At 51.0% G+C, this 21,314-nt stretch overlaps 1 protein-coding gene across 5 annotated transcripts in view; it reads right to left on the bottom strand.

The window, feature by feature from the left end:
• The window catches only part of B3GAT1 (beta-1,3-glucuronyltransferase 1), a 47,858-nt gene extending 27,865 nt beyond the window's left edge, over positions 1-19,993 (bottom strand). For 3 of the 5 annotated variants that reach the window (XM_077306841.1, XM_077306842.1, XM_077306843.1), the window contains exon 1: positions 19,386-19,993. Coding sequence is in view for 2 of the 5 variants with exons in the window: in XM_077306840.1 (XP_077162955.1) it covers positions 8,035-8,188 (154 nt within the window). In the remaining 3 variants the exon portion in view is untranslated. Of the gene's footprint in view, positions 1-8,034; positions 10,280-19,385 lie in introns of those variants that run through there. The other 2 variants (XM_077306840.1, XM_077306839.1) reach the window with 2 other exon arrangements.
• Positions 19,994-21,314: the final 1,321 nt, after the last annotated feature.

Below are 21,314 nucleotides of genomic sequence, written 5' to 3'. Positions count from 1 at the left end.
GCTACACACTTGGCACAGCAGGCTATTGTGGTGTGTGCTTGGAACTGTGCGTCCCTCGTCAGGCAGTGCGGTTGGTGGGAAAATAACACGGCCTTCTTCTAGGGATGCCAGTCCCCAGATGGGACCTGGGGGTCCCCTGGAATTATCACTCATCACCGGTCTAAAGAATTCATGGCCGCTTATGGGGTCTACCTTCCAAAGCATTATACAAAACGGAGGTCTCTCGCCGCCCCACATCCAACCCATTCCTGGCTCTACCCCCAAAGTCTCAGTGTATTTTCCAAACTGAAGAACTTTTGGAGCTTCCCACTGGTTACTTCAATCTGCCTAGCAGACAGGTCAGTTTTGGTTAAATGTCAGGATGCCAACCTGGAATTATAGCTCATCTCCAGCCTGCAGAGACCAGTTCCTCTGGAGAAAAGGGATATTTTGGAGGGTGGATCCCATAGCTGAGGTCCCTCCCCATTGAAGGTCCCATAGCTGAGGTCCCTCCTTGCCCCAAATCCTGCCCACTCCCAGCTCCGGCCCCAAAGTCTCCAGGTATCTTCCAAACCAGGGCTAAAGTTGGGTTTCAGATGCCTAATAATTTGCCCCAAAGCAGGGGTGCTGAGAAACCCCCCAAACAAAACTTCCCTCTGGGTTCCCCTCTCACATTCAGGCGAAAAACACACTAGCTGTTTCAAAAGGCACATTGCTCCCCAGTGGCAGCTGGTCAGTCTCCCCCAGGCACCTAGAATATTGTGCTGCTGGCTTGGGCTGCCAGGGGCAATTGGCCAGCTGCTGTGAAGTCTCCAGGGCTTACTGTGAGATCCTGGGAGAGGGGACAGCCGAGCAGGCACAGTGCACCACATCACCCAAAGTGATGCCATTGTCTTATATCAAGTTTCTAGGATTTGCCCAGAACTCTTACGCGTGGCATGCAGAACCATAAAGTACAAGGCAACACGTAGGGCAGCGGCATCACTTCCGGTTTTGTGCAGGACATGACATGGCATGTTGCACCAGCACTGGAAATCCACCCCTTCCAGATTGCCCCTGCTGGCCTTAGAAGCATTAATGGGGGCCAATTCCAGGAGGCCTGTCTACCGTGAGTTCTCCTGCACACCTGATTTGCACCCACCTCTTCCTCTGACCGTGGTGAACTCCAAGCCAGGCAGCCAGGCACCGGCATAAAAGCCAAACCCAAGGCTTTCCTATTATTGTCCATTAGTTTTCCTATTTTGATTTGTTATAATAGCTATACAAATGAACAGAGGTTTTAAATCATGAATATCCAGATGGACCTCCTGAGTGAACACACAGATGGTTAGCAGGTGCTGCCACTAAAGCTATGGGGGGGGGGGACAGGATCACAGGATCATAGAATCATAGAATAATAGTCTTCGAAGGGACCTCCTGGGTCATCTAGTCCAACCCCCTGCACTATGCAGGACACTCACAACCCTCTTGCTCATCCACTGTCACCTGCCACCCCCTTGAACCTTCACAGAATCATAGAATCATAGAATAATAGAGTTGGAAGGGACCTGGGTCATCTAGTCCAACCCCCTACACTATACCCCCTACACAACCCCATCGCTCATCCACCGTCACCTGCCACCCCCTTGAACCTTCACAGAATCAGCCTCTCCGTCAGATGGCTCTCCAGCCTCTGCTTAAAAATCTCCAAGGATGGAGAACCCACCACCTCCCGAGGAAGCCTGTTCCACTGAGGAACCACTCTGACTGTTAGGAACTTCTTCCGGAGGTTTAGACGGAATTTAGAATCATAGAATCCTAGAGTTGGAAGGGACCTCCTGGGTCATCTAGTCCAACCCCATGCCCTATGCAGGACACTCACAACCCTCTCGCTCATCCACTGTCACCTGCCACAGAATCACCGAATATCGATAGAAACACAGGCTGGGACACTGTAGGCCAACCGTTCAAAACTGCCTTGTAATGCTCAGAAAGAGATCCTTGTGTTTTGGGATGCTGAGCACCGTGCGCAATTCACCCGCTTTTGCATAACCACGCACACACAGGATGTGCAGCAACACTGCCACATTCCCAAAGTACCTTTGTAGATACACGTCCCCCCCAAAAGGATGCCTCTGTGTGACAAAGACAGAAAGAAACTAGAGAGATTTTGGACCTATAAGAAACTGAGATCACAGGGGACAAAGCTGCTCGGTTGACCATTGCAGAGTTCTAGTCAAGAAAGGCGGGCATTTGTCCTGTTTGTAAGGATTGTGAATTGCGTGGGGTAAAGCAAAATCCCCTGCGTGAGTCAGACGCACAGACCGACCGGCACAGCAGCCGATTGACTGACAGCACTGGAGCAGATGAACCCGCACCGGTCATCTCAAGCGGACGCTGGCTAGATGAGCCCATGTGGAGAGCTGCAAATGACTGTAGAGGGTGGGGTTTTTTTTTTGGAAAAAATATACGGGCTGCTGTAAGAATAGTGTAATCATGCAGTAATTATGGCAGATCTCAAATCAACCCGGCAAATTATATCGCTATTATTACAGCTGTCACTGCCATTCTGGCACAGGCGAGAGACAGGCTGTTCTCTCGGCAAGGAGAAGCAGGGGGCACAGCCCGGAGAGGGCAGGGGGCTAAGTGGCACGGAAGACAGACCCCTCCCAGCAGGAGCGCAGGGCTTCTTGCTCATGTGCATCGGAGCATTGAGGGAGCCATGACACTCCTCGCTCTCCTAACCATTTTCTGCAGCAGGCGAGCATGAAGAGCGGCGCTTAATAGCAATCCACAAATCTTTCTGACAATTGGACAACTCGCAACATCATAGTCCCCCTTCTTTTGTCTCCTGATAACCGTCTGGAAACCTATCACCACATCTGAGATTCTTATCCAGGGCTGTAAAGACGCAATTTTCATTTTTGCCAGAATTAAATGTTTTAAATAGATAAATGAAGAAACATGCATCATCATCTTCTTCTTCATCATCATCATCTTTATTATTTTGATTTTTTACCCACTGCTGTCAGAGTCGACTCGCAGCGGAATACAAGAAAAAATAAAAACCCCAATTCATAAAAGCATAACCTACTCAGGTGAGGAGAAACATAAAACCCCCATGACCGCCCCTCCCTCAGGGCCCCAGACCCCAGGCATGATGATAGGGGGGGCTGCGATGTCCCCCACCCTGGTTTCACCCAAAGGCTTAATCTGGGGATCAGTTGTAATGCCAGGAGGTAAGCAACCCTGGTGTGGGACCCCCACCCCACCTCCTATTGCTATTTATTTGGTCTCTCAATGCTACCAAAGTCCCCCTAATGCAACATGGTGAGAACAGGTAGGAAGGTCCCACTTAGGAGAAACATGAAGCCTGTGAAGGAAAACCCAAACCTAGCTCCGACCAGAGTGGAGCAATTTCTCTGCAGGGTTCCAGCCGTCCCTAGATCCGCATCTGGAGCGGGCCTGACTTGCCCAATGCTTTGTGAAGAGCCATGGAGCCGGAGATGATGCCGCCTGTACCATCCGTTATTAACTGCAGCAGACGGTGTCTCTTCCCATTAGAGAGCCGTTGCAGGACGGAGCTGGGGAGGCCAGGGCCCAGTGCGTGCCGAGAGCACGGCAGGGAGCCGGGACGAAAAATAAAGTTGGCAGCGTTATTAAGAGACAAATTGGCGGGGGGAAGACGAGCCGGGGGAGTCGGGAATGTTGCAAAAAATCTGCGGCCACCTCGGGCGCTGTGTCGGCTGGCATGGGGCGTGCAGAGGCTGAGGCGATGGCACAGCAAGGAATGGCTCCACAAAATATACCGTTCCCGTCTGCAGGAGAAAAACGAGCTTGTTGGCGACACCCAAAGCCCTGGCTCGGCCAGTTGCGGGAATCCGGGAAGGCGTCTCCAATAGGAAAGGAAGAAGCTCTTCCCTTGGTCCACACTATGGTCCACCCTTGGAGAAAGGACAGGATGGGGCACGGCTGGCCACGTTGCACCGGGACACTGCTGGAAAGAAGCAGGCAAGTCTGCAGGCCTGACAATGGAGTGGCCAGCCTCCAGGTGGGGCTGCAGATCTTCCGGAATTACCACCGAGCTCCTGATTCCCTGAAGACAATGGCTGCTTGAGAGGGCGGACTCTGTGGAGGCAGAGCCTACAAATAGGGTCCTCTGTTCTGTTGGGACAGCCAGTGGGAAGTGGGGGTGTTCCTACCAGGGAATGAAGAAGCCGAAAATAAACGTGAAGTGCCTCCATTACTCAGGCATGCCAGGTGATGTTCTGTTTTGGGCAAAACAGAAGAAGAAGAGTTGGTTCTTATATTCCACTTTTCTCTAACCGAAGGAGTCTCAAAGCAGCTTACAGTCGCCTTCCCTTTCCTCTCCCCACAACAGACACCCTGTGAGGTGGGTGAGGTTGAGAGAGCCCTGATATTCCTGCTTGCTCAGAACAGCTCTATCAATGCTGTAGGGAGGCCAAGGTCACCCAGCTGGCTGCATGTGGGGGAATGCAGATTCAAACCCGGCTCGGCAGATTAGAAATCCGCACTCCTAACCACTACACATGCTGGCTCTTATGGGCGGGACACACACACAAACATGTAAAATGAACAGACAGCCCTGTAATGCATGGCAAAATTTCACATGCACCAATTCCAAATCTGATTTCAGCCCCTGCCCCCAAGTTAAACCACAAGTCAAGAGAATTGTTTTGACCGGATGAGGCAAAAGCACAGTCAAGGGGTTGAAAAAAGGTTGACTTAGAAGGAGGGAACTGTGCTGAGGTGTACGCTACCTCCGTCCCGCTCATGAGAAACAGAATCCCTGGTTCTTTTCCCTCCCTCTTGGTCACTTCCCAGAATTTCCTTCACTTCGTTTTTGATCCTCCTGGCTGGTTTTATGGCTGCGTTTGGGTGAGAGATGAGAGTTAATAACCCCTGCAAACCTCTCCCTAATCAATGAATAACAACCACAGCAAACCCCAGCCTGCTGTTTCGCATGCGCCACAAACTCCGGCCTCTCTCCTGGGCTCTTCCACTCACAGCTTCTCTCCTTCATCCAACAACAGGAAGGAAAAGAAGAGAGAGGAGCAGCCTGCTAAGGAACCAGATGCAGATATGTTCCGTTATCACCGAATAAATGCTTGACAAATTAATCCACTCCTACCCGGTCGGGAAAACCCTGATTGAGAAAGGGTACAATCAGCCGCTTCGACTTTCTCCCCTGTTTGTATGTCGGAACAATTGCAGATGTCCAGCTACAGATCTTGAAAATCCCCATAGTTCAGCGGTCTCTTGCAGCCGACTGGACTTCAGGGGTGGCCAAACTGTAGCCCTCCAGATGTCCATGGACTACAATTGCCATGAGCCCCTGCCAGCGAATGCTGGCAGGGGCTCATGGGAATTGTAGTCCATGGACATCTGGAGGGCCACAGTTTGCCCACCCCTGCTGTACGTCCTCTCCATTGTATTGAGCATAATCTTGGCCCTTCTCCCCTGCCGGCCCTTGGTGTCTTGCGCTTTCTGTTGCTGTTCCTTGCCCTCCGCTGCTCTCTGGCGTCTTCTCCTTAAGGGCTCTGCTGGCCCTCCAGTTCCTCAAGCAGCCACACTCCGTCTTCCTCCACACGAGCTGAGTCATCTCTTGTATTTTTAGCCCCGGTTCCAATGGGGTCACCTGCCTTTTGCATAAGTGACACTTCAATCAGGCTGTTTTTCAGCTCTGGATGTTTCCAGGCCAAAAAGGAAAAGCAAAACAGGGTGGGGGAAAGGGGAGAAGGCAAAGGAAGAAGTCTTGAGGCTAGAGCCGGGCGGCTGGGGCACCGGGCTGGTATTTCTAGGCCAGCCCTGGGCGATTGAACCCAGGCCCTCCAAGATGTCACTTTGGGTTTCTCAAGCCAGAGGCCGCCAAGTGCTTCTTTAAGCCAGCTCGCTCAGCAAACCTCAGCATCTTCGGCACTCCGGTGCTGGAAACCCAGCAAGCATCCGTGCTCAGGCAATGGCATTGGGTCACATCCTGGGAAGACAAGAGTCACCCACCAGAAAAGGCAATCAGGTCAGGAGAAGTTGAAAAGAGGATGACCCAACCTGAGATGGGAGGACGCAATCCCGGAAGCCACCAGGGCTCTCGGCTTGCAAGGCCCGAGCGAGGCTGCAAAGGAGAGGACGCTTTAGAAGCCATTGATTCATGGGGTTGCCATGGCACCTACCGTGCGCATGGTCTAAAGACAAAGGAAGTGCTTCTGGCTAAAGTCCTATTATGTATGCAAATCCAGGCAGATGTCATCAGCCGAACAATCAACCAACGTCCAAGTAAGAAAGTAGATTTTTTAAATGGGGGCGTGGGGGGAAGGGCTGCCCTAGTTCCCATCCAGCATGCCCGAGACATTTGCCAGGCTGCTGAATGAGCGGGCCGTCAGCATGTTGCCAAGCGGGTAGAACTGCTGTGGGACTTTGCCAAGGGGGAAACTCAAGGCAAATCTGGAGGGCCGGCAACCAAGCTCCCAGCTGGAGGTAGAATCATAGAATCATAGAGTTGGAAGGGACCTCCTGGGTCATCTAGTCCAACCCCCTGCACTATTAAGGACACTCCCAACCCTCTCACTCATCCCCTGTCACCTGCCTCCCCCTTGAACCTTCACAGAATCAGCCTCTCCGTCAGATGGCTCTCCAGCCTCTGTTTAAAAATCTCCAAAGATGGAGAACCCACCACCTCCCGAGGAAGCCTGTTCCACTGAGGAACCGCTCTCACTGTCAGGAACTTCTTCCGGATGTTTAGACGGAATTTCTTTTGCATTAATTTAATCCCATGGGTTCTGGTCCGTCAATGGGATGAAATTAATGCAAAAGAAGGGCAGGAAATGGCAAAGGCAGAAGGGGACAGCGGTTTCTACAACAGCCCAGCCAAATCAGTGGCTCTGTACTGCCGGTACAATCCTATGTAGCAGTTCTTCTACACCTGTGTGATGTGATGGTTACAGGCCTGGACTAGGCACTAGGAGATTCCAGTTCTGATTCCCACTTATGGGTGACTTTGAGCCAGGGACTCTTTTTGAGGCTGACCCTACCTCACAAGGTTGTTGTAGGGACACCAGCCTCCAAGTGGGGCCTGGGGGGTCCCCTGGAATTATAGCTCATCTCCAGACTACTGAGACCAATTCCCCTAGTGGAAATGGATGCCTTGGAGGGTAGATTCAATGGCATTGTACCCTATAGAAGTCCGTGTCCTCCCTGGGCCCTGCTCCAAATCTCCAGAACTCTCCCAACCAGGAGCTGTTCGAATATGCACAATCCGTAGTGTGCATGATTCAAGAGCATATGAAGACTATCCTACAGGGGGCAATAGAGGAGATGTGTATTTAGCATAGTTAGAATAGGAACTTCCTGGTATTTTTCAAATACTTTGTTCCACTGGTCCTTGGAGCACCTTTCCCTCTGCTTGGCTCTAGAACAGATAAGAGAGATGTGCTCAGCTCAACTACAGCTACGGATACCTGGGGATCCTTTGGAATTTCAGCTCATCTCCAGGCCAAAGAGATCAGTCCTCCTGGATAAAATGCCTGCTGTGGAGAATGGACACTATAGCCTTATACTCCTCTAAGGTCCCTCCCTGCCCCAAATCCCACCCACTTTCAGCTCCACCCTCAAAATCTCCAGGTGTTTCTGACCCAGAGCTGGCAACCCTAGCTCCATGTAGGACCCTGCAGAGAAAGATACGGAAAGGGCGGGACTCCCCCTCCCCCAGTTCCTCCAGTCCAGAAAACAGAAGATTAATGCATGCATAGGACATGAGGCTGCCTTCAAACAAATCAGACCATTGGCCTGTCAAGGTCAGTATTGTCTACTTGGCTTACAGTGACTCTCCGGGATCCCAGGTGGAGATCTTTCCCATCACCTATGACCTGATCCTTTTAAAACCGGGGACCTTCCATGCAGCAAACAGATGGTCTGTCCCGGAGCCAAGGACCCTCCCCAAAGGGTTAGCTGCCAGCTGTTATTTCCCAAGAGGAGAGGGTCAAGCTCCTGAGAAAGAGAGAGAGAGCGAGCGCGCAGGAAGGCATTTGATAAGAGAAACAGATTTCTCTGCAGACTCACGTTTCTCTGCAAGGGTGCCTGGCCTATAATTGAGAACATCCCCCCAATTAATAATCCGGAGCAGTGAATTCCATTTAAAGACGTTCCAAAGGCCAGACCTATTAAACATGCATGAAGCTTCCATCCTTCTCAGTGCCCAGATTCTACGCAGCATATTTGGCAGAGGGAAAACAACCACAGGATGGTTAAATAGGTCCCTTTCCTGCTCGGGTCACAGTCTGGAGTCATCGGACACACGTTCCAATTAGCTATAAGGGGACAAATCCACAAGCACATCTCAGATCCCTCTGCCACCAAGCATGGATGGCCCCAGCAACCATTTGTACATCCACCTTGGAGGATTCCGTATGGGAAACGAGGGTTAGTTTAGACACATGGGCTGAATCTTCTACGTGCGTTGAGCTGAATGCATTTATAGTGGAGGGCAAGGAGGCAAAAACATCCCAATCACATGATGGGAAAGCTTCAGGCAGCAGGTAGAGGGAATCTCATTTTTGCATGTGGCTGGTGAAACAGCCTCTGCTTGGCCTGCAGAAGGTCCCAGGTTCACCCTCCAGCATCTCCGCAGGGGTAGTCAAACTGCGGCCCTCCAGATGTCCATGGACTACAATTCCATGCTCCAGTTAGTCTACATCCCTCTTCAATTGCGGTGCCCAAAACTGAACACAGGACTCCAATGGAAGCCAAACCAGAGCCGAGTAAAGCCGTACCATCACCTTTCTAGGTGACCTGTCTAGCAACCTTCCAACTCTATGGTTCTGTGATCCTAAACTAATACTTGGATGGGGGACCATCAGAGGAGACAGGGGCTTCTATGCAGAGGAAGGTGATGCCAACCGCTCCCCCCCACTCTTTCTTAACCCCCCCACATAAGGTAGAACTTCCTGAGGGTGGAACTTCATGCCCTCATTCAGTTGTGTCTTAGTTTCAAGAGCAGATTCCCTGTCTGTTTGGGCTGATTGGCACAGACTAGCCTTGGATTACAAGAGTAACCTATACATGCAAGATGCGCGTTGCCACGCATGCAATTACAAGCGAGAGTCTCATGTTTCCTTGTGTGTATTTCATGGATCATTGGGTGGGTAACTGCAGCCAAAAGGTGTCTCCTAAAACCCAGTCATTGTACCTGATGGAGGAAATGAAGGAAGACTGAACTCTGCAAGGTTGTGGGCCAGGCCAGCAAAGACAGCCTGTCGGAATTGCTAACTCTTTTGCAGACATACTAAATGAATTATTAAATTAATCTGGCCGCTTGTAAGACACTTTATTAATGGCTTCTGGAAATAGCTGCCTGTATTGCTAAAGAACTGCGAGGAGGAGAGAGAAATTTCTAGCTTGACAGAAAAGCCCAAGAAAGATTTTCCCCCCAGTTGGCCATCTAGCCCCATGGGGCAAAGAAGATGATGGTGGGTTTCATAGGTCTGAAGAGTTGCCAACCTCCAGGTGGTGGCTGGAGATCGGGGATTACTAGTCCCCAAAACACAGAGCAGAAAATGGCTGCCAATTCTGGTTGGGGGAAAACCTTGAGGGCATGGTTGGTGAGGGGAGGGACTTCGGTGGGGTATAACGCTATACGATCCACTGCACCAAGCTGCTTCTAAGTGAATGGTGCAATTCTTTTGATTGTATAGCTTCAGTTCACCAGGACTGTGTTGAGTGGACCATCCCACTCATAACTCCACAAGGAAAGGGGCTAGGTGCTTACCTTTAAGCCCCCCAACCAAAAAAAGCCAGGAGATCAGAGATGCAGCCATAGATGATGAAATCAGTCACAAATAAAAGTGTGTTGCTACCAGAGGCTTGGACCAGAACCAATAGGATGAAATTAATTCAAAAGAACTTTTGCTAAACATCCGGAAGTCGTTCCTGAAAGCTAGAATGGTTTCTCAGTGGAAAAGGCTTCCTCAGGAAGTGGGTTGTCCTCTTCTGGAAGTTTTTAAGCAGAAGCTAGAGAGCCATCTGATGGAGAGGCTTATTCTGTGAACTTAGGTAGATTGTGAGTGTGTGGGCAGGAGGGACTGTGTCCATGCTTGGCTCTTGTGGCCCTTTCTTATATGTCCATGGAAATGCCAATGACCACACAGACACATTTCTCTCAGGCCAGTTATTCTGTTATTTTTTGGGGGGGGGCATCATCTGGGCATGGAATTGGAGTCACCGTGGATGGGCAGGTAGTTGTGAATTCCCTGTATTCTGCATTGGATTGGACTAGATGGCCTTGGGGGTTCCTCTCCAACTCTAGGATTCTATGAAAAAAGAGTTATCATTTTCCTTTCAGTGTTTCTTTTTTTAAAAAAGGTCGGTCTGTAGCCCTTTTCCTTGTAAAGTAATAAAGAGAAATGTGCTTCTTGCAGTTTCACTTATCACAAGAAAAAGAGCTAGAGATGTTCCTTAAAAAAAAAAAACACCTAGAAGTTGGAAGTTCAGAGAACATGGCAATAGATCCTGAGAAACTCAAAGCACAAAAACATCATAGCAACCACTAATATTTTAGAAACTCTCTAAAAGTCTCCTGGTGGTGTAACAGGGAACAGTGCAATGAAAAGAATGGGATTCAGGAATAATTTCTTGGCTACTATGTGAACAGGATGGAGCACTGGTCTGATCCAGCAGGGCTGTTCTTAGGTTCTTGAGGATCAGGAACTGATATCCATGAGAATCAGCAACATGCAAAACTGGAAACATACACAATGGAAGAGGCATCTTCATACCTCTCCAGGGACTAGCGGATCCCTGTTTATATATTTGAACTGCTGGAGGGGGAGGCACACACATCTGGTAATATGCAGGCAGAGAGAGAGAGAGAGAGAGAGAGTGAGAGGTCTTAGCAGATAATTCAGCAGCCTGCAGCAAAAACACCCCTGGACTGCAACTCCTTCTGCAACCCAGAGGTTCATCTTGTTTGGGGCAGCATTGGTGGGCCAGCTAGGCCCCCCCTTCTAAATATCTCAATCTGTTCCAAATTGGGGAGCGGTAGCTTTTGCACAGCTCCTCATTTGCATTGACTGTGGGTGTTGGAGAAGAAGAGTTGGTTTTTATACCCTGCTCTTCTCTGCCCGAAGGAGTCTCACAGCGGCTTACATTCGCCTTCCCTTTCCTCTCCCCACAGCAGACACTCTGAGTGGTGGGTGGGGCTGAGAGAGCTATGACAGAACTGCTCTGTGAGAACAGCTCTAACAGGACTGTGATTAGCTCAAGGTCACCCAGCTGGCTGCATGTGGAGGAGTGGGGAATCAAAAGTAGCTGCTCCTAAGCATGATACCAAGCTGGCTCTTGAAGGCTAAAGGTGGAAGTAAGGTTCTTTTCTCTTCCGTAACAGATCCAGGACTCTGCAGGGGTTCCTTCCTTCTCTTGATAACCTGAACACCCCTGATCCCCCTCCTCTGTTTTTCCAGGATGGGCAGCTGATTTTAGCCACAAGTACAAATTGTGCTGTTGGACTCCAACGCTGGGGGAAGATTTGGGATCCTCGCCAGTTTTGAGCAAACATCTGTCACAACTCCCCTTTTGAATCCTCTCCATTATGCTACAAATATTTGTTGTTGTTGTTTCTTTAAAAAGCCAGACCCTTTAAAAATCAAATCCTAGTCTCCCAAGTGCTTGGATCTGCACATGTGACATGCTTCTGGCACCCAGCTTTGGGGTGATGTATTTTGGGGGGGTGTGTGTGTGCTTAATACTTATTCTTCCCGATCCGTCAAGGAGGAAGACAAAAGAGGCTCATCTCGCAGACGGGAGCAAAGGCGCCCTGCTCAGTCGCCAAGCCCTGCGAGCTCATTTGTAGTGCTAACCGCAGTGCCTTGCACAGGGGAGACTGGGGCGAGGAGAAGACACCGCGCACAAAGAGAGGGAGAGGAGCATGCTTCATGGCACAAGATGTGAGAAGCCGCAGGAGAACAAAGGCATCAAACAGAGATGCTGCATCTCCCCAAAGCAGAGCCACGTAACAGGCTGAAAAAACCAGCTCGGCTCTCACTGGGCTGCTGTACTGCAGGCTGTGGGGCGCACATTATGGAAGCACCCTGCAAGCAGAAACCTAGGATGTCAAGGAAAAGGGTAACTAAGGACAGTCTGATGTGCATGAAAGATTAACGTGTGCACGAAAGGTTAATGTCTCCTGTTGAGCCAATCAGGCGCCGGAAGAGAATATTTGAAAAATAGCAGGAGGTTCCTAATCTATGCTAAATTCACCTCTCTTCTGATGCCCCCTGCAGGACATTCTTCTCATGCCGCTACATCATGCACACTAGAGATCTTGCCTACTCCATCACCTTGCTGGATTGTTGTGAGGATAAATGTCAGAGTGGAACATGGGTGCCACGTTGAACTCTTGGAAGGCAAGGCAGGAATAAAACATAATAAACAAATAAAAGGAGCATCCAAGTGCAGAGGCAGTATACCTCCGAATACCAGGGGCTGGAGGCAGACGGCCTCTGCCAGCAACAGAAAGCTAATCCTCTCCAACAAAATTATTCTTCTGCAGTTTGTTACGTGGTTAAAAGCAGTAGTTTCTAATATGGCGAGCCAGGGTTGATTCCCCGCTCCTCCATATGCAGCCAACTGGGTGACCTTGGGTTCGTCACAGTTCTGTTCTCACTGAGCAGTTCTGTCAGAGTTCTCTTGGCCTCACCTCCCTCCTGGGGTGCCTGTTGTGGAGAGAGGAAGGGAAGGCGATTGTAAGTCGCTTTGAGACTCCTCAGGGCAGTGACAAACGGGATAAACCCATCTCTTCTTCTAGACTTTTATGAATGGAGATACCAGGAACACATGGATATGTGAAGCTACTTTCTACTGAATCAGAATCTCCGTCTTCAAGTTCAGGATCATCTATTCATATTGGCAGCGGCTCTCCAGAATGGAGGTTTTTCCCATCACTTCCTGCCTGGCCCTTTTAACTGGAGATGCCTGGGCTTGAACTGGGGATCTTCCGCAGGACAACAGCTGCTCTGAGCCACGACCCTTTAATTCTGGCAGAGCCATGGTGCCTCCCAAGTCCTTCTTCCTCTCTTCTCAGTGTTTCTTCCATGGCATTACAGAGGAATTTAAGAATGGATGGGTGGGGGAAGGTAGACACTATTCCTTAAAGCTCACCCGTTTGACATCAAGCTTCCCCCCCTCCCCAAATTCAGCGGGGTTGAAAAAAAAAAAATAACCCCGCCTTCCCAGCAAACCAATGCCTGCTGATCTCTAAGCGTGTAATTACACACACTCCCTTTTTGGCGCGTTTTCATTGGTCGGGTCGTGCCAAAGGGAGCCTTTGCCTGTTCTCACAATGAACTGTCCTAACGCATAATTGCTAATACACTCCCCACCGCCCACCCTCGCAGTTCACAGGCCATTGTGTGAACCTCGGGAGGGGGCACGAATTGGCATATAGCGGCTTGCTAGGTAAGGGTGGGGGTTGAGGAGGAAAAGCTGGAGAGAAAGGATAGAGTGAGTGGGAGGAAGTGGAGTAAGCCAGGCTTGCAGGATCATGCCCTTGCATTCCGCACGGCCGGATCCGCAATCACTTCCGACTCCCACCAGTTAAAATGCCCATTGCTCTTCTGAAAGCCTTGAAATGCTAGATTAAACTCAGCATTTTAGCCGCTTTCCGGCAGTTCTGGCAGCGAGCATCTGTTCCCTCAAGGGTGTACTGAAACCAGCCCCCAGGGCAGGGTTGCCAACTCCAGGCGAGGAACGGTCCTGGAGATTTGGAAGTGCAGGGTGGGGAGGATGGTGTTTGTGAAGGGAAGGACTTCAGCTGGGTATCATGCCATAGTGACCACCCTCCTAAAGAGCCCTTTTCTCTGGGGGAACAGATCCCTGCAGTCTGGAGATCAGTCTGATCATTGCAGGAGGAGAAGAGATTTTTTTTGTCTTCTGCTTTTTACTACCTGAAGGAGTCGCAAAATGGCTTACAATCACCCACAGTTCTTTGCCCTCTGAGAGAACTGTGACTGGCCCAGGGTGACCCAACAGGAGAGGAAAGGGAAGGCGATTGGAAGCCGCTTTGAGCCTCCTTCGGGTAGGGAAAAGCGGCATATAAGAACCAACTCTTCTTCTTCTTCTTCTTCTTCTTCTTCTTCTTCTTCTTCTTCTTCATGTGTCTCAAAGTGGCTTACAAGCACCTTTCCTTCATCACAACAGACACCCTGTGAGGTAGGTGGGCCTGAGAGAGCAATGAGAACAGGGACTGGGCCAAGCTCACATAGCAGGCCTCATGTGTCTCAAAGGAGTTTACAATTGCCTACCCTTCCTCTCTCCACAACAGGCACCCGGTGAGGTAGGTGGGCCTAAGAGAGCTCTGGAGAACTGAGGCTATCCCAAGGTCACCCAGGTGACTGCATGTAGAGGAGGAGTGGAGAATCAAATCCAATAATCCAGATCAGCCCCTCTTAACCACTACCCCAAGCTCAAAGGAGTTCACCAGGCCTGGAGGTTGGCAACTATATCGCAGGGTCCCTAGACTTTCACCCACCTGCAAATGGACTTCTGAGTCTCAAAGCAGAACTAAGGTAGAATGAGACCACCTTCGGAGAGGGAGGGTGGTATATAAATACAAATAAATAAATCAATTTGGAGATTTATATACTACTCCTCTGCGTAATACCATCTCAGGGTGGTTTTACACAATACAAAATTCAATAAAACCAATACATTGGTTTGGAGCATCACTCAGAAGCAGCACATAGAATCTGGTGAGTGGGCTCCAGTTCTGAAAATCTTTTTTGCTGGTTAGACCTACATCCATGTTTTGTTTGACGGGTGACGTTAAAGGATTTGCATTCTATACGGGCTGGGTTTAATAAGGAAAACTAGTATGTGGGTAAGAACATCCCTGAATCAAAGCAGTTTTCCCTTCTGAAAAATACCTTTGCACCATTGAATATGCGAAGCTGCTTTCTACTGAGTCAGTCTACTGAGTCAGACCTGACCACCAAGGTCAGTATTCTCTGCTCTGACTGGCAGCTCTCCCGGGTCTCAGGCCAGGGTCTTTCACTTCACCAGTCACCTGGTCCTTTTTAGCTAGAGATACTGAGGACTGAACCTGGGATATTCTACATGCCATATACTCTTCCAGGGGGCCATTCACTGTCCTGTTTGAGCTTGTTCTCACAGAGCAGTTCCCTTAGAGCTCTCTCAGCCCCACCTACCTCACAGGGTATCTGTTGTGGGGAGAGGAAAGGAAAGGGGTTTGTAAGCTGCTTTGGAACTCTGGGGTAGTGAAAAGTGGGGTATAAAAAAACAATTATTCTTCCTCGCACAGGATTTTCTGGTCTCCCCAGCACAGCGTTCCCAGGTTTGCAAAATAGCCCCTGCTGCAAAGGGAGCCAGTGGAGAGCTTGTATTCGACTCATGCTCTCCCAGCTGCACTGGTTCCAGATTGAAAACAGGATCAAACTCAAGGTGACGGTTCGTACATTTAAAACCCTAAATGGGATGGGACCCTCATATTTCTTCCCATCTGTTCCGCCAAAGAACTTAAACGCCAGAGACCAAAACCTGCTCAAGATCCCTGGCCCCTTAACCAGGCCCAGGACTTTTCAGCGAGATCAGGGCCCTGCAGGACCTTGGCTTGGCCCTCTCCGCAGGGCCTGCAAGACAGAACTGTTCAGCCAGGCCTACGGCAGAGGCCTCAAAACGGTGCTGGAATCCTGGCCTCCCTGTTCAAAACACTGGCCAAATTATATCTGAGCCAGAATATCTGATCTATATCAGTGCTCCCGCTAGAAGAACAGAAGTGGTTAGAATTATTTTAAGGGATCCATTCTGGTTCTATTGGTTTTTTAAAAATGCTGTTACCTGCCTTGAGCCCTAGGGAAAGGGCGGGCTGTAAAATTTTACTATTATTCTGTTTTAGAAGAATAAGAAGAGTTGGTCCTTATAACCCTCCCTCCCCCCTTTTCACTACCCAAAGGAGTCTCAAAGCAGCTTCCAGTCACTTCTTGTTCCTCTCCCTGCAACAGACACCCTGTGTGGTAGGTGGGTCTCAGAGAGCCCTGAGGGAACTGTGACTTATCCAAGGTGACCCAGTAGGCCTCAGGTGTCTCAGAGCGGCTGACAATCAAATTCCTTGCCTCTCTCCACAACAGACACCCTGTGAGGTAGGTGGGACTGGGAGAGCACTGAGAGAACTGTGACTGGCCCCAGGTCACCCAGCAGGCCTCATGTGTCTCAAAGCAGCTTCCAGTCATCTTCCCTGCCTCTCCCCACAACAGACACCCTATGAAGCAGGTGGGGCTGAGAGAGCTCTGAGAGAACTGTGACTGACCCAAGGTCACCCAACTGTCTGCATGTGGAAGAGGAGTGCGGAATTGAACCCGGTTCTCCAGATGCTGCTCCTAACCACCCAGCTGCCTCTCAGCTCATCAGCTTACTGGGCTCTGCTGGGGAGTCTGACAGCATTTCATTAGGGACTTCCTATTTTTAGGAGAAGCCATAATTCAGCCGTAGGAGAGAGAAAGACATCCTTACTTAACACCATCTTTCTCTCTGTCTCCTGCTCTTTTTTTCTCAACAGACACAACTCCCCCACCCCCTAAGAAGTATTGCACAGGAAAAGGGACATCACACACTCTCACACACACACACACACACTGTTGGAATAGTTACAGCAGTGGACATTTGTTCAATGAAGCCAAGACACCTACTGGGATGCCACTTACAAGCCGCTTTGAGCTTGGAGGTAGACCAGCCTTTCTCAACTTCTTTAACCATTGAGGAACATTCTTCAAGCTTCTCAAAACCCCAGAAGAGATGCAATGGTGCAGAATGTGGTTGGGAAGCAGAGCTGTGTACAGAGGCCCACCCGGGGTCCCTCCCCTTCCCACTCTCCAGTCCCATCATTGGCCCTTATGAGAGGGGGTGGGTGGGTCAACCTGACGATATATGGTCCTATCACTTGATAAACTCCCACTCATTCAGGAAACCCTTCCAGGGCTGTCAAGATACCCCAGGGTTTCGTGAAACCCTGGTTGAGAACACCTGGGGTAGATGCTCTAGATACAACATGTACGCATGCATTTGAAAGGCAACTTTTGGCTTTCAGACACACCGAAGCTGTGAAAGGGCAAAACTCCCAATTCCAGGGAGACCAGGGGTTTGCACAGGGGTAGTCCAACTGTGGCCCTCAAGATGCCCATGGACTACAATTCCCATGAGCCCCTGCCAGCATTCGCTGGCAGGGGCTCATGGGAATTGTAGTCCATGGACATCTGGCGGGCCGCAGTTTGACTGCCCCTGGGTTTGCATGTAGTTCTTCTGATAACTGAAAATGCAAACATATGGAGCTGCATTCTACTGAATTCCTGCGTTCTACTAATCATGAGTCCATCCGGCTCGGAATCATCTGCTCAGACTGTCAGTGGCTCTCGAGGTTCTTGGGCTCACGTCTTCCCCATCATCTGCTCCCTGATCTTTTAAACTAGAGATGCCAGGGATTGAACCTGGGACCTTCTGCATGCCAAGTGGATGCTCTACCACTGAACCATGCCACCCTCCCCTAAAATGCAAGAACACACAAACCTGCCTTAAATTAAATCAGACCTTTGGTTCATCAGGGTCGGTATTGTCTATTCGGGCTGGCAGCAGCTCTCCAGGGTCTCAGGCAGAGGTCTTTTACAACAGGGGTAGTCAACCTGTGGTCCTCCAGATGTTCATGGACTACATTTCCCATAGGCCCTTGCCACAGGTTGACTACCCCTGTTTTACAAGCCCTTCTGCCCAATCCTTTTTAATTGGAGGCGGCAGGAATTGAACCTGGGAGCATGCCCAGCTGATACTCTTTCGCTGAGCTGTGGGCCCTTAATCACAAAACCTTGCATTCAATTCTAGCCCGCCTAGGTAATAGCGTTCACCAAAACCACCTTGCTGTAAGACAGGCTGTGCTTGATCAAGAACCCTGTGTGACTCGAAAGCTTGCATATTCCTCTGCACCAAAGCAAGCGGGCCCAGTAAAAGTCAGAAAGATGTACCCGTTTGGGGTTTCCTGTCATTGAAAGCAATGCAGCAACACCTCCTGCCAAGCAGTGTATCTTTGTGCTAAGAACATCTCAGATTCCAGAGCCCAATTCCAGATTCGCCTCTCACCCTCACTGAAGCCTTTCCATACGAGGGACCACGCATGCAGCCCGCATCTCCGGATCTTATTGCACCTACCCAACAGCGTCCTCTCTAAGCCTCCGAGGAAAAGTCCAACAAAGTTGCAGTCCCTTCTCCTGTCTCTACCGTCAGGACATCCGTCAATGGTAAAAGAGACACAAGCGAACATATCTAAGCAAACAGGTCCTTTGCACCAACGGCTTTCCCCGGGCCATGGAACGAGAAAGCAATGTTGCTGCATGCAAGTGGTGGGCACTCAAGGGCCACATGTTCAGTGGTTGCCGGGTCATGGTACAAGAAGGAAGCCTTTCTCCATAGGCCGGGGCCTCAGTCTTCACAACACACACGCACATGGCAACTTGACTGATCCCATTGGTTCAGAAGACATCCAAATCCTTGCTAATTTGCTTGGACAAGGCGGCTTGTCACACACAGTGACACCGATAGACATGTCGGCTGTGGGGAAGAGAATCAATGCAGGGCAAGGCGGTGCGCCCCCCACAACCTGGTCCAGCCCTTTAGGACCCCCATGTTTTGCTCTTAAGTTTCCAAGAGACCTTTCCCTCCAATCGGAATCCTGGTAGGAGAGGAGTCCCAGAGAAAGGTGCTCCCAACACACAAAGGAGGCATTGTGTGCCAGAAAAGCTTTCCGTCTCTTTCTCTCCCTTTCCTCCCATCGTGCACAGACATTTCCTCTTTCCCACTCACCCCCCCCCCCCCACTATACAAACATGAAGTCTGCCCAGAAGTTGGCAAGCATAAAGACATCTTCTTTGGAAAGGAGGCGAACCAAAGGAAAGAGCTTTCCAACTCCGGGTTTCTTGTCCCCTTGGCTGTCAAGGTTCACTTGCATATATTTATTGGTCCGCAGATGTGTGTTTGGCTGCGGGGGGCGGGAGGGGGGCGGGAAGCTGCGGCGATTTCTCTGTTGCACATCTCCAGCAGAGCATTACCAATGAGGCATGGCATTTGGGGGGGGGGCTTGGGGGAAATTGGGTGGCACGCCGGCCAAGGAAAACCAGGATGCCAGCGGAGGGAAGATTCCTATCGGCAGATGCTCCAAGGTTCTTCTAGACCCCCCCCCTCCATCAAATCCTGCATTAGCCCCTTCAGCCCCACTCCAAAAGATGTCCTCTTCCCCGGGGGAAGACCCTTCACCTCCTGTGTTGAAAAGTCTGTCCATTTCCCCCCTCCCTTCCCCAGACAGAAAAGCTCTCTTGTCCAGCTCAGCAAAAGCAACCCAGGGAGGAAACAAGAGAAGAAGGTACCTTATTTGGGCGGCTCGGGTCCCCCGCTCTCTCCATCACAGCCTCTATTCATCCTCTAATCCTCGGAAAACAGAGGCACGATTCAAAGACCCGCTCGGCAGGCGGCTCTTCCCAAACCTCCTTTCCCTTTGCGCTTAGAAAAAGAAGAAGAAGAAGAAGAATCCAAGCCCTCCCCAGCAACATTAAAGACAGCCAGCCGAGGCTCTTTTCCTCTTCCTTCCTCCCCGTGAAAAAGGGAAAAGAAGCACGCAAGACATCCCTCAGCCTCTTCCTCCTCTGCCTTCCCAAAAGACCTCCGCCTGGCCTCTGCCCAGCAAGGCAGCCTCGGAAGAGAGAGAGAGAGAGAGAGAGAGAGAGAGAGAGAGAGAGAGAGAGAAAGGGAAATGGGGAGGGGGGAAAGGCAGGGGGAGGGGGAGAGGAGGAGGAGGAGGAGGGAGGAGGCAGCTGTGGCAGGCGAGTTTCTGCCTCTCCCCGCGCCGCTGCTCCCCCTCCCCAAAGGGAGAGGAGGACCTCGGTTAATGGCTTGTCCCCATGGGTGCCACTTAAGCAGGGGGCCCTGGGAAGGAAAGGCCAGCCGGCCGCCCAAGCTGCCCGGGAGATGTGCATCAGGCTCTCTGGCGGACTTGAGGCTCAGCGACCGGCTGGGGGCAGGGGGGGCGCGGGGGGGGGGGCGCGGACTGATGCCCTTCCCAGACCTCGGTGCGGATGAGACAGGAAGAAATAAGGACGGGTATGATGGAAGATGCAAGGGTGGGGTTTTGGCGAGGGGAGGGGGCTGTATTCTAGGGGGTCGCGGTGTTTAAGCGTGGGGGGGGGGCGGAGGGGGCTATGGGCTGAATGTGGGGCTAGGAGTCAGCACCGGGTGTTGGGAAGCGCCCAGCAGCGTCGCTCCAGCTGTGCTTTGGGTCCCCTGTGCGACCCACCCTCGTGGAATGGGGGTAATTTGTTCTCTTTGCCCCCACTCGGCTCCCCCGCCTTCCCCGGCCCAAGCAGGAGCCCCTTCCCCACTCCCGACTCGGTCTCCTCCTCGAAAGCAAGACGTGACCCCTCGTCGTGCCCCAGTTCTCCCTCGACGCCGCCGTTCTCCCCGTTTTCCCTGCCTGATGAGATTCGAGAGACCAGAAGGTGGAGCTGGAGGGTAGCTTTCGGATTGAACCGGGCCTGGGACAGGAGGGAAGGGAAGGGAGTCTGGGCTGCTGCAGGACCATGGACAGAGCCTTTGGAGCTCTCCAGCCGGGGCATGGCTTAGGCGAGACCTTCCGGAGGGCCTGGCGGTTGGGGTTGGTCCTCGGAGAACTGAGTTCCAATCCTGATGCGGACAGAGGGCCTGCTGGGGAATTCTCTTGCAGTCTCTCTTCCACTTCTGTCAACTGTTTCACAAGCGAGGAGGGTCTTTGGTTATGGTTTGGGGGTGGGGGGGTGGGGAGGGGGCCTTCACCCAGGGTCTTCATTGCCGAGTAGATACAACTGACTGTGTTTCCTCCCAAGGCAGACCCATCTCTGGATAGGAAACAGGTCCCCAAATTTATGTGACGCTCCAAGATATCAAGTAGAGGAAGGACTTTCTCAGCTCCTCCTATGTAAATCCCCTTAACTAGAGATACCAGGAGCTGGCCCTGGGATTTTAAGAGGAGCCCCACTGGGACAGACCAAAAATCTGTCTATTCCAGCTTCCCACAATGACTAGACAAATTCCCTGGAAGGCCCACAAGCAGAGAGTTGTTTTTACTCTCTTGTTATGTCACACGCAGGGGTGTGCTGTTTCTGAAAATGGAAGCTCATCTTAGCCCGGACAGCTAATTGCCCCACAGGGACGGACCAGAACCAATGGGATGAAATGAATTACAACAAGAAATTCCATCGGTTTCTCAGTGGAACAGGCTTCCTCAGGAGGTGGTGGGTTCTCCATCTTTGGAACTGTTTAAACAG

Source organism: Paroedura picta, chromosome 12 (genome assembly GCF_049243985.1).
Source record: "Paroedura picta isolate Pp20150507F chromosome 12, Ppicta_v3.0, whole genome shotgun sequence".
NCBI lineage: Eukaryota > Metazoa > Chordata > Lepidosauria > Squamata > Gekkonidae > Paroedura > Paroedura picta.
Note: the sequence above shows the minus strand (reverse complement) of the source record. Positions and strands in the feature narration are given on the sequence as shown.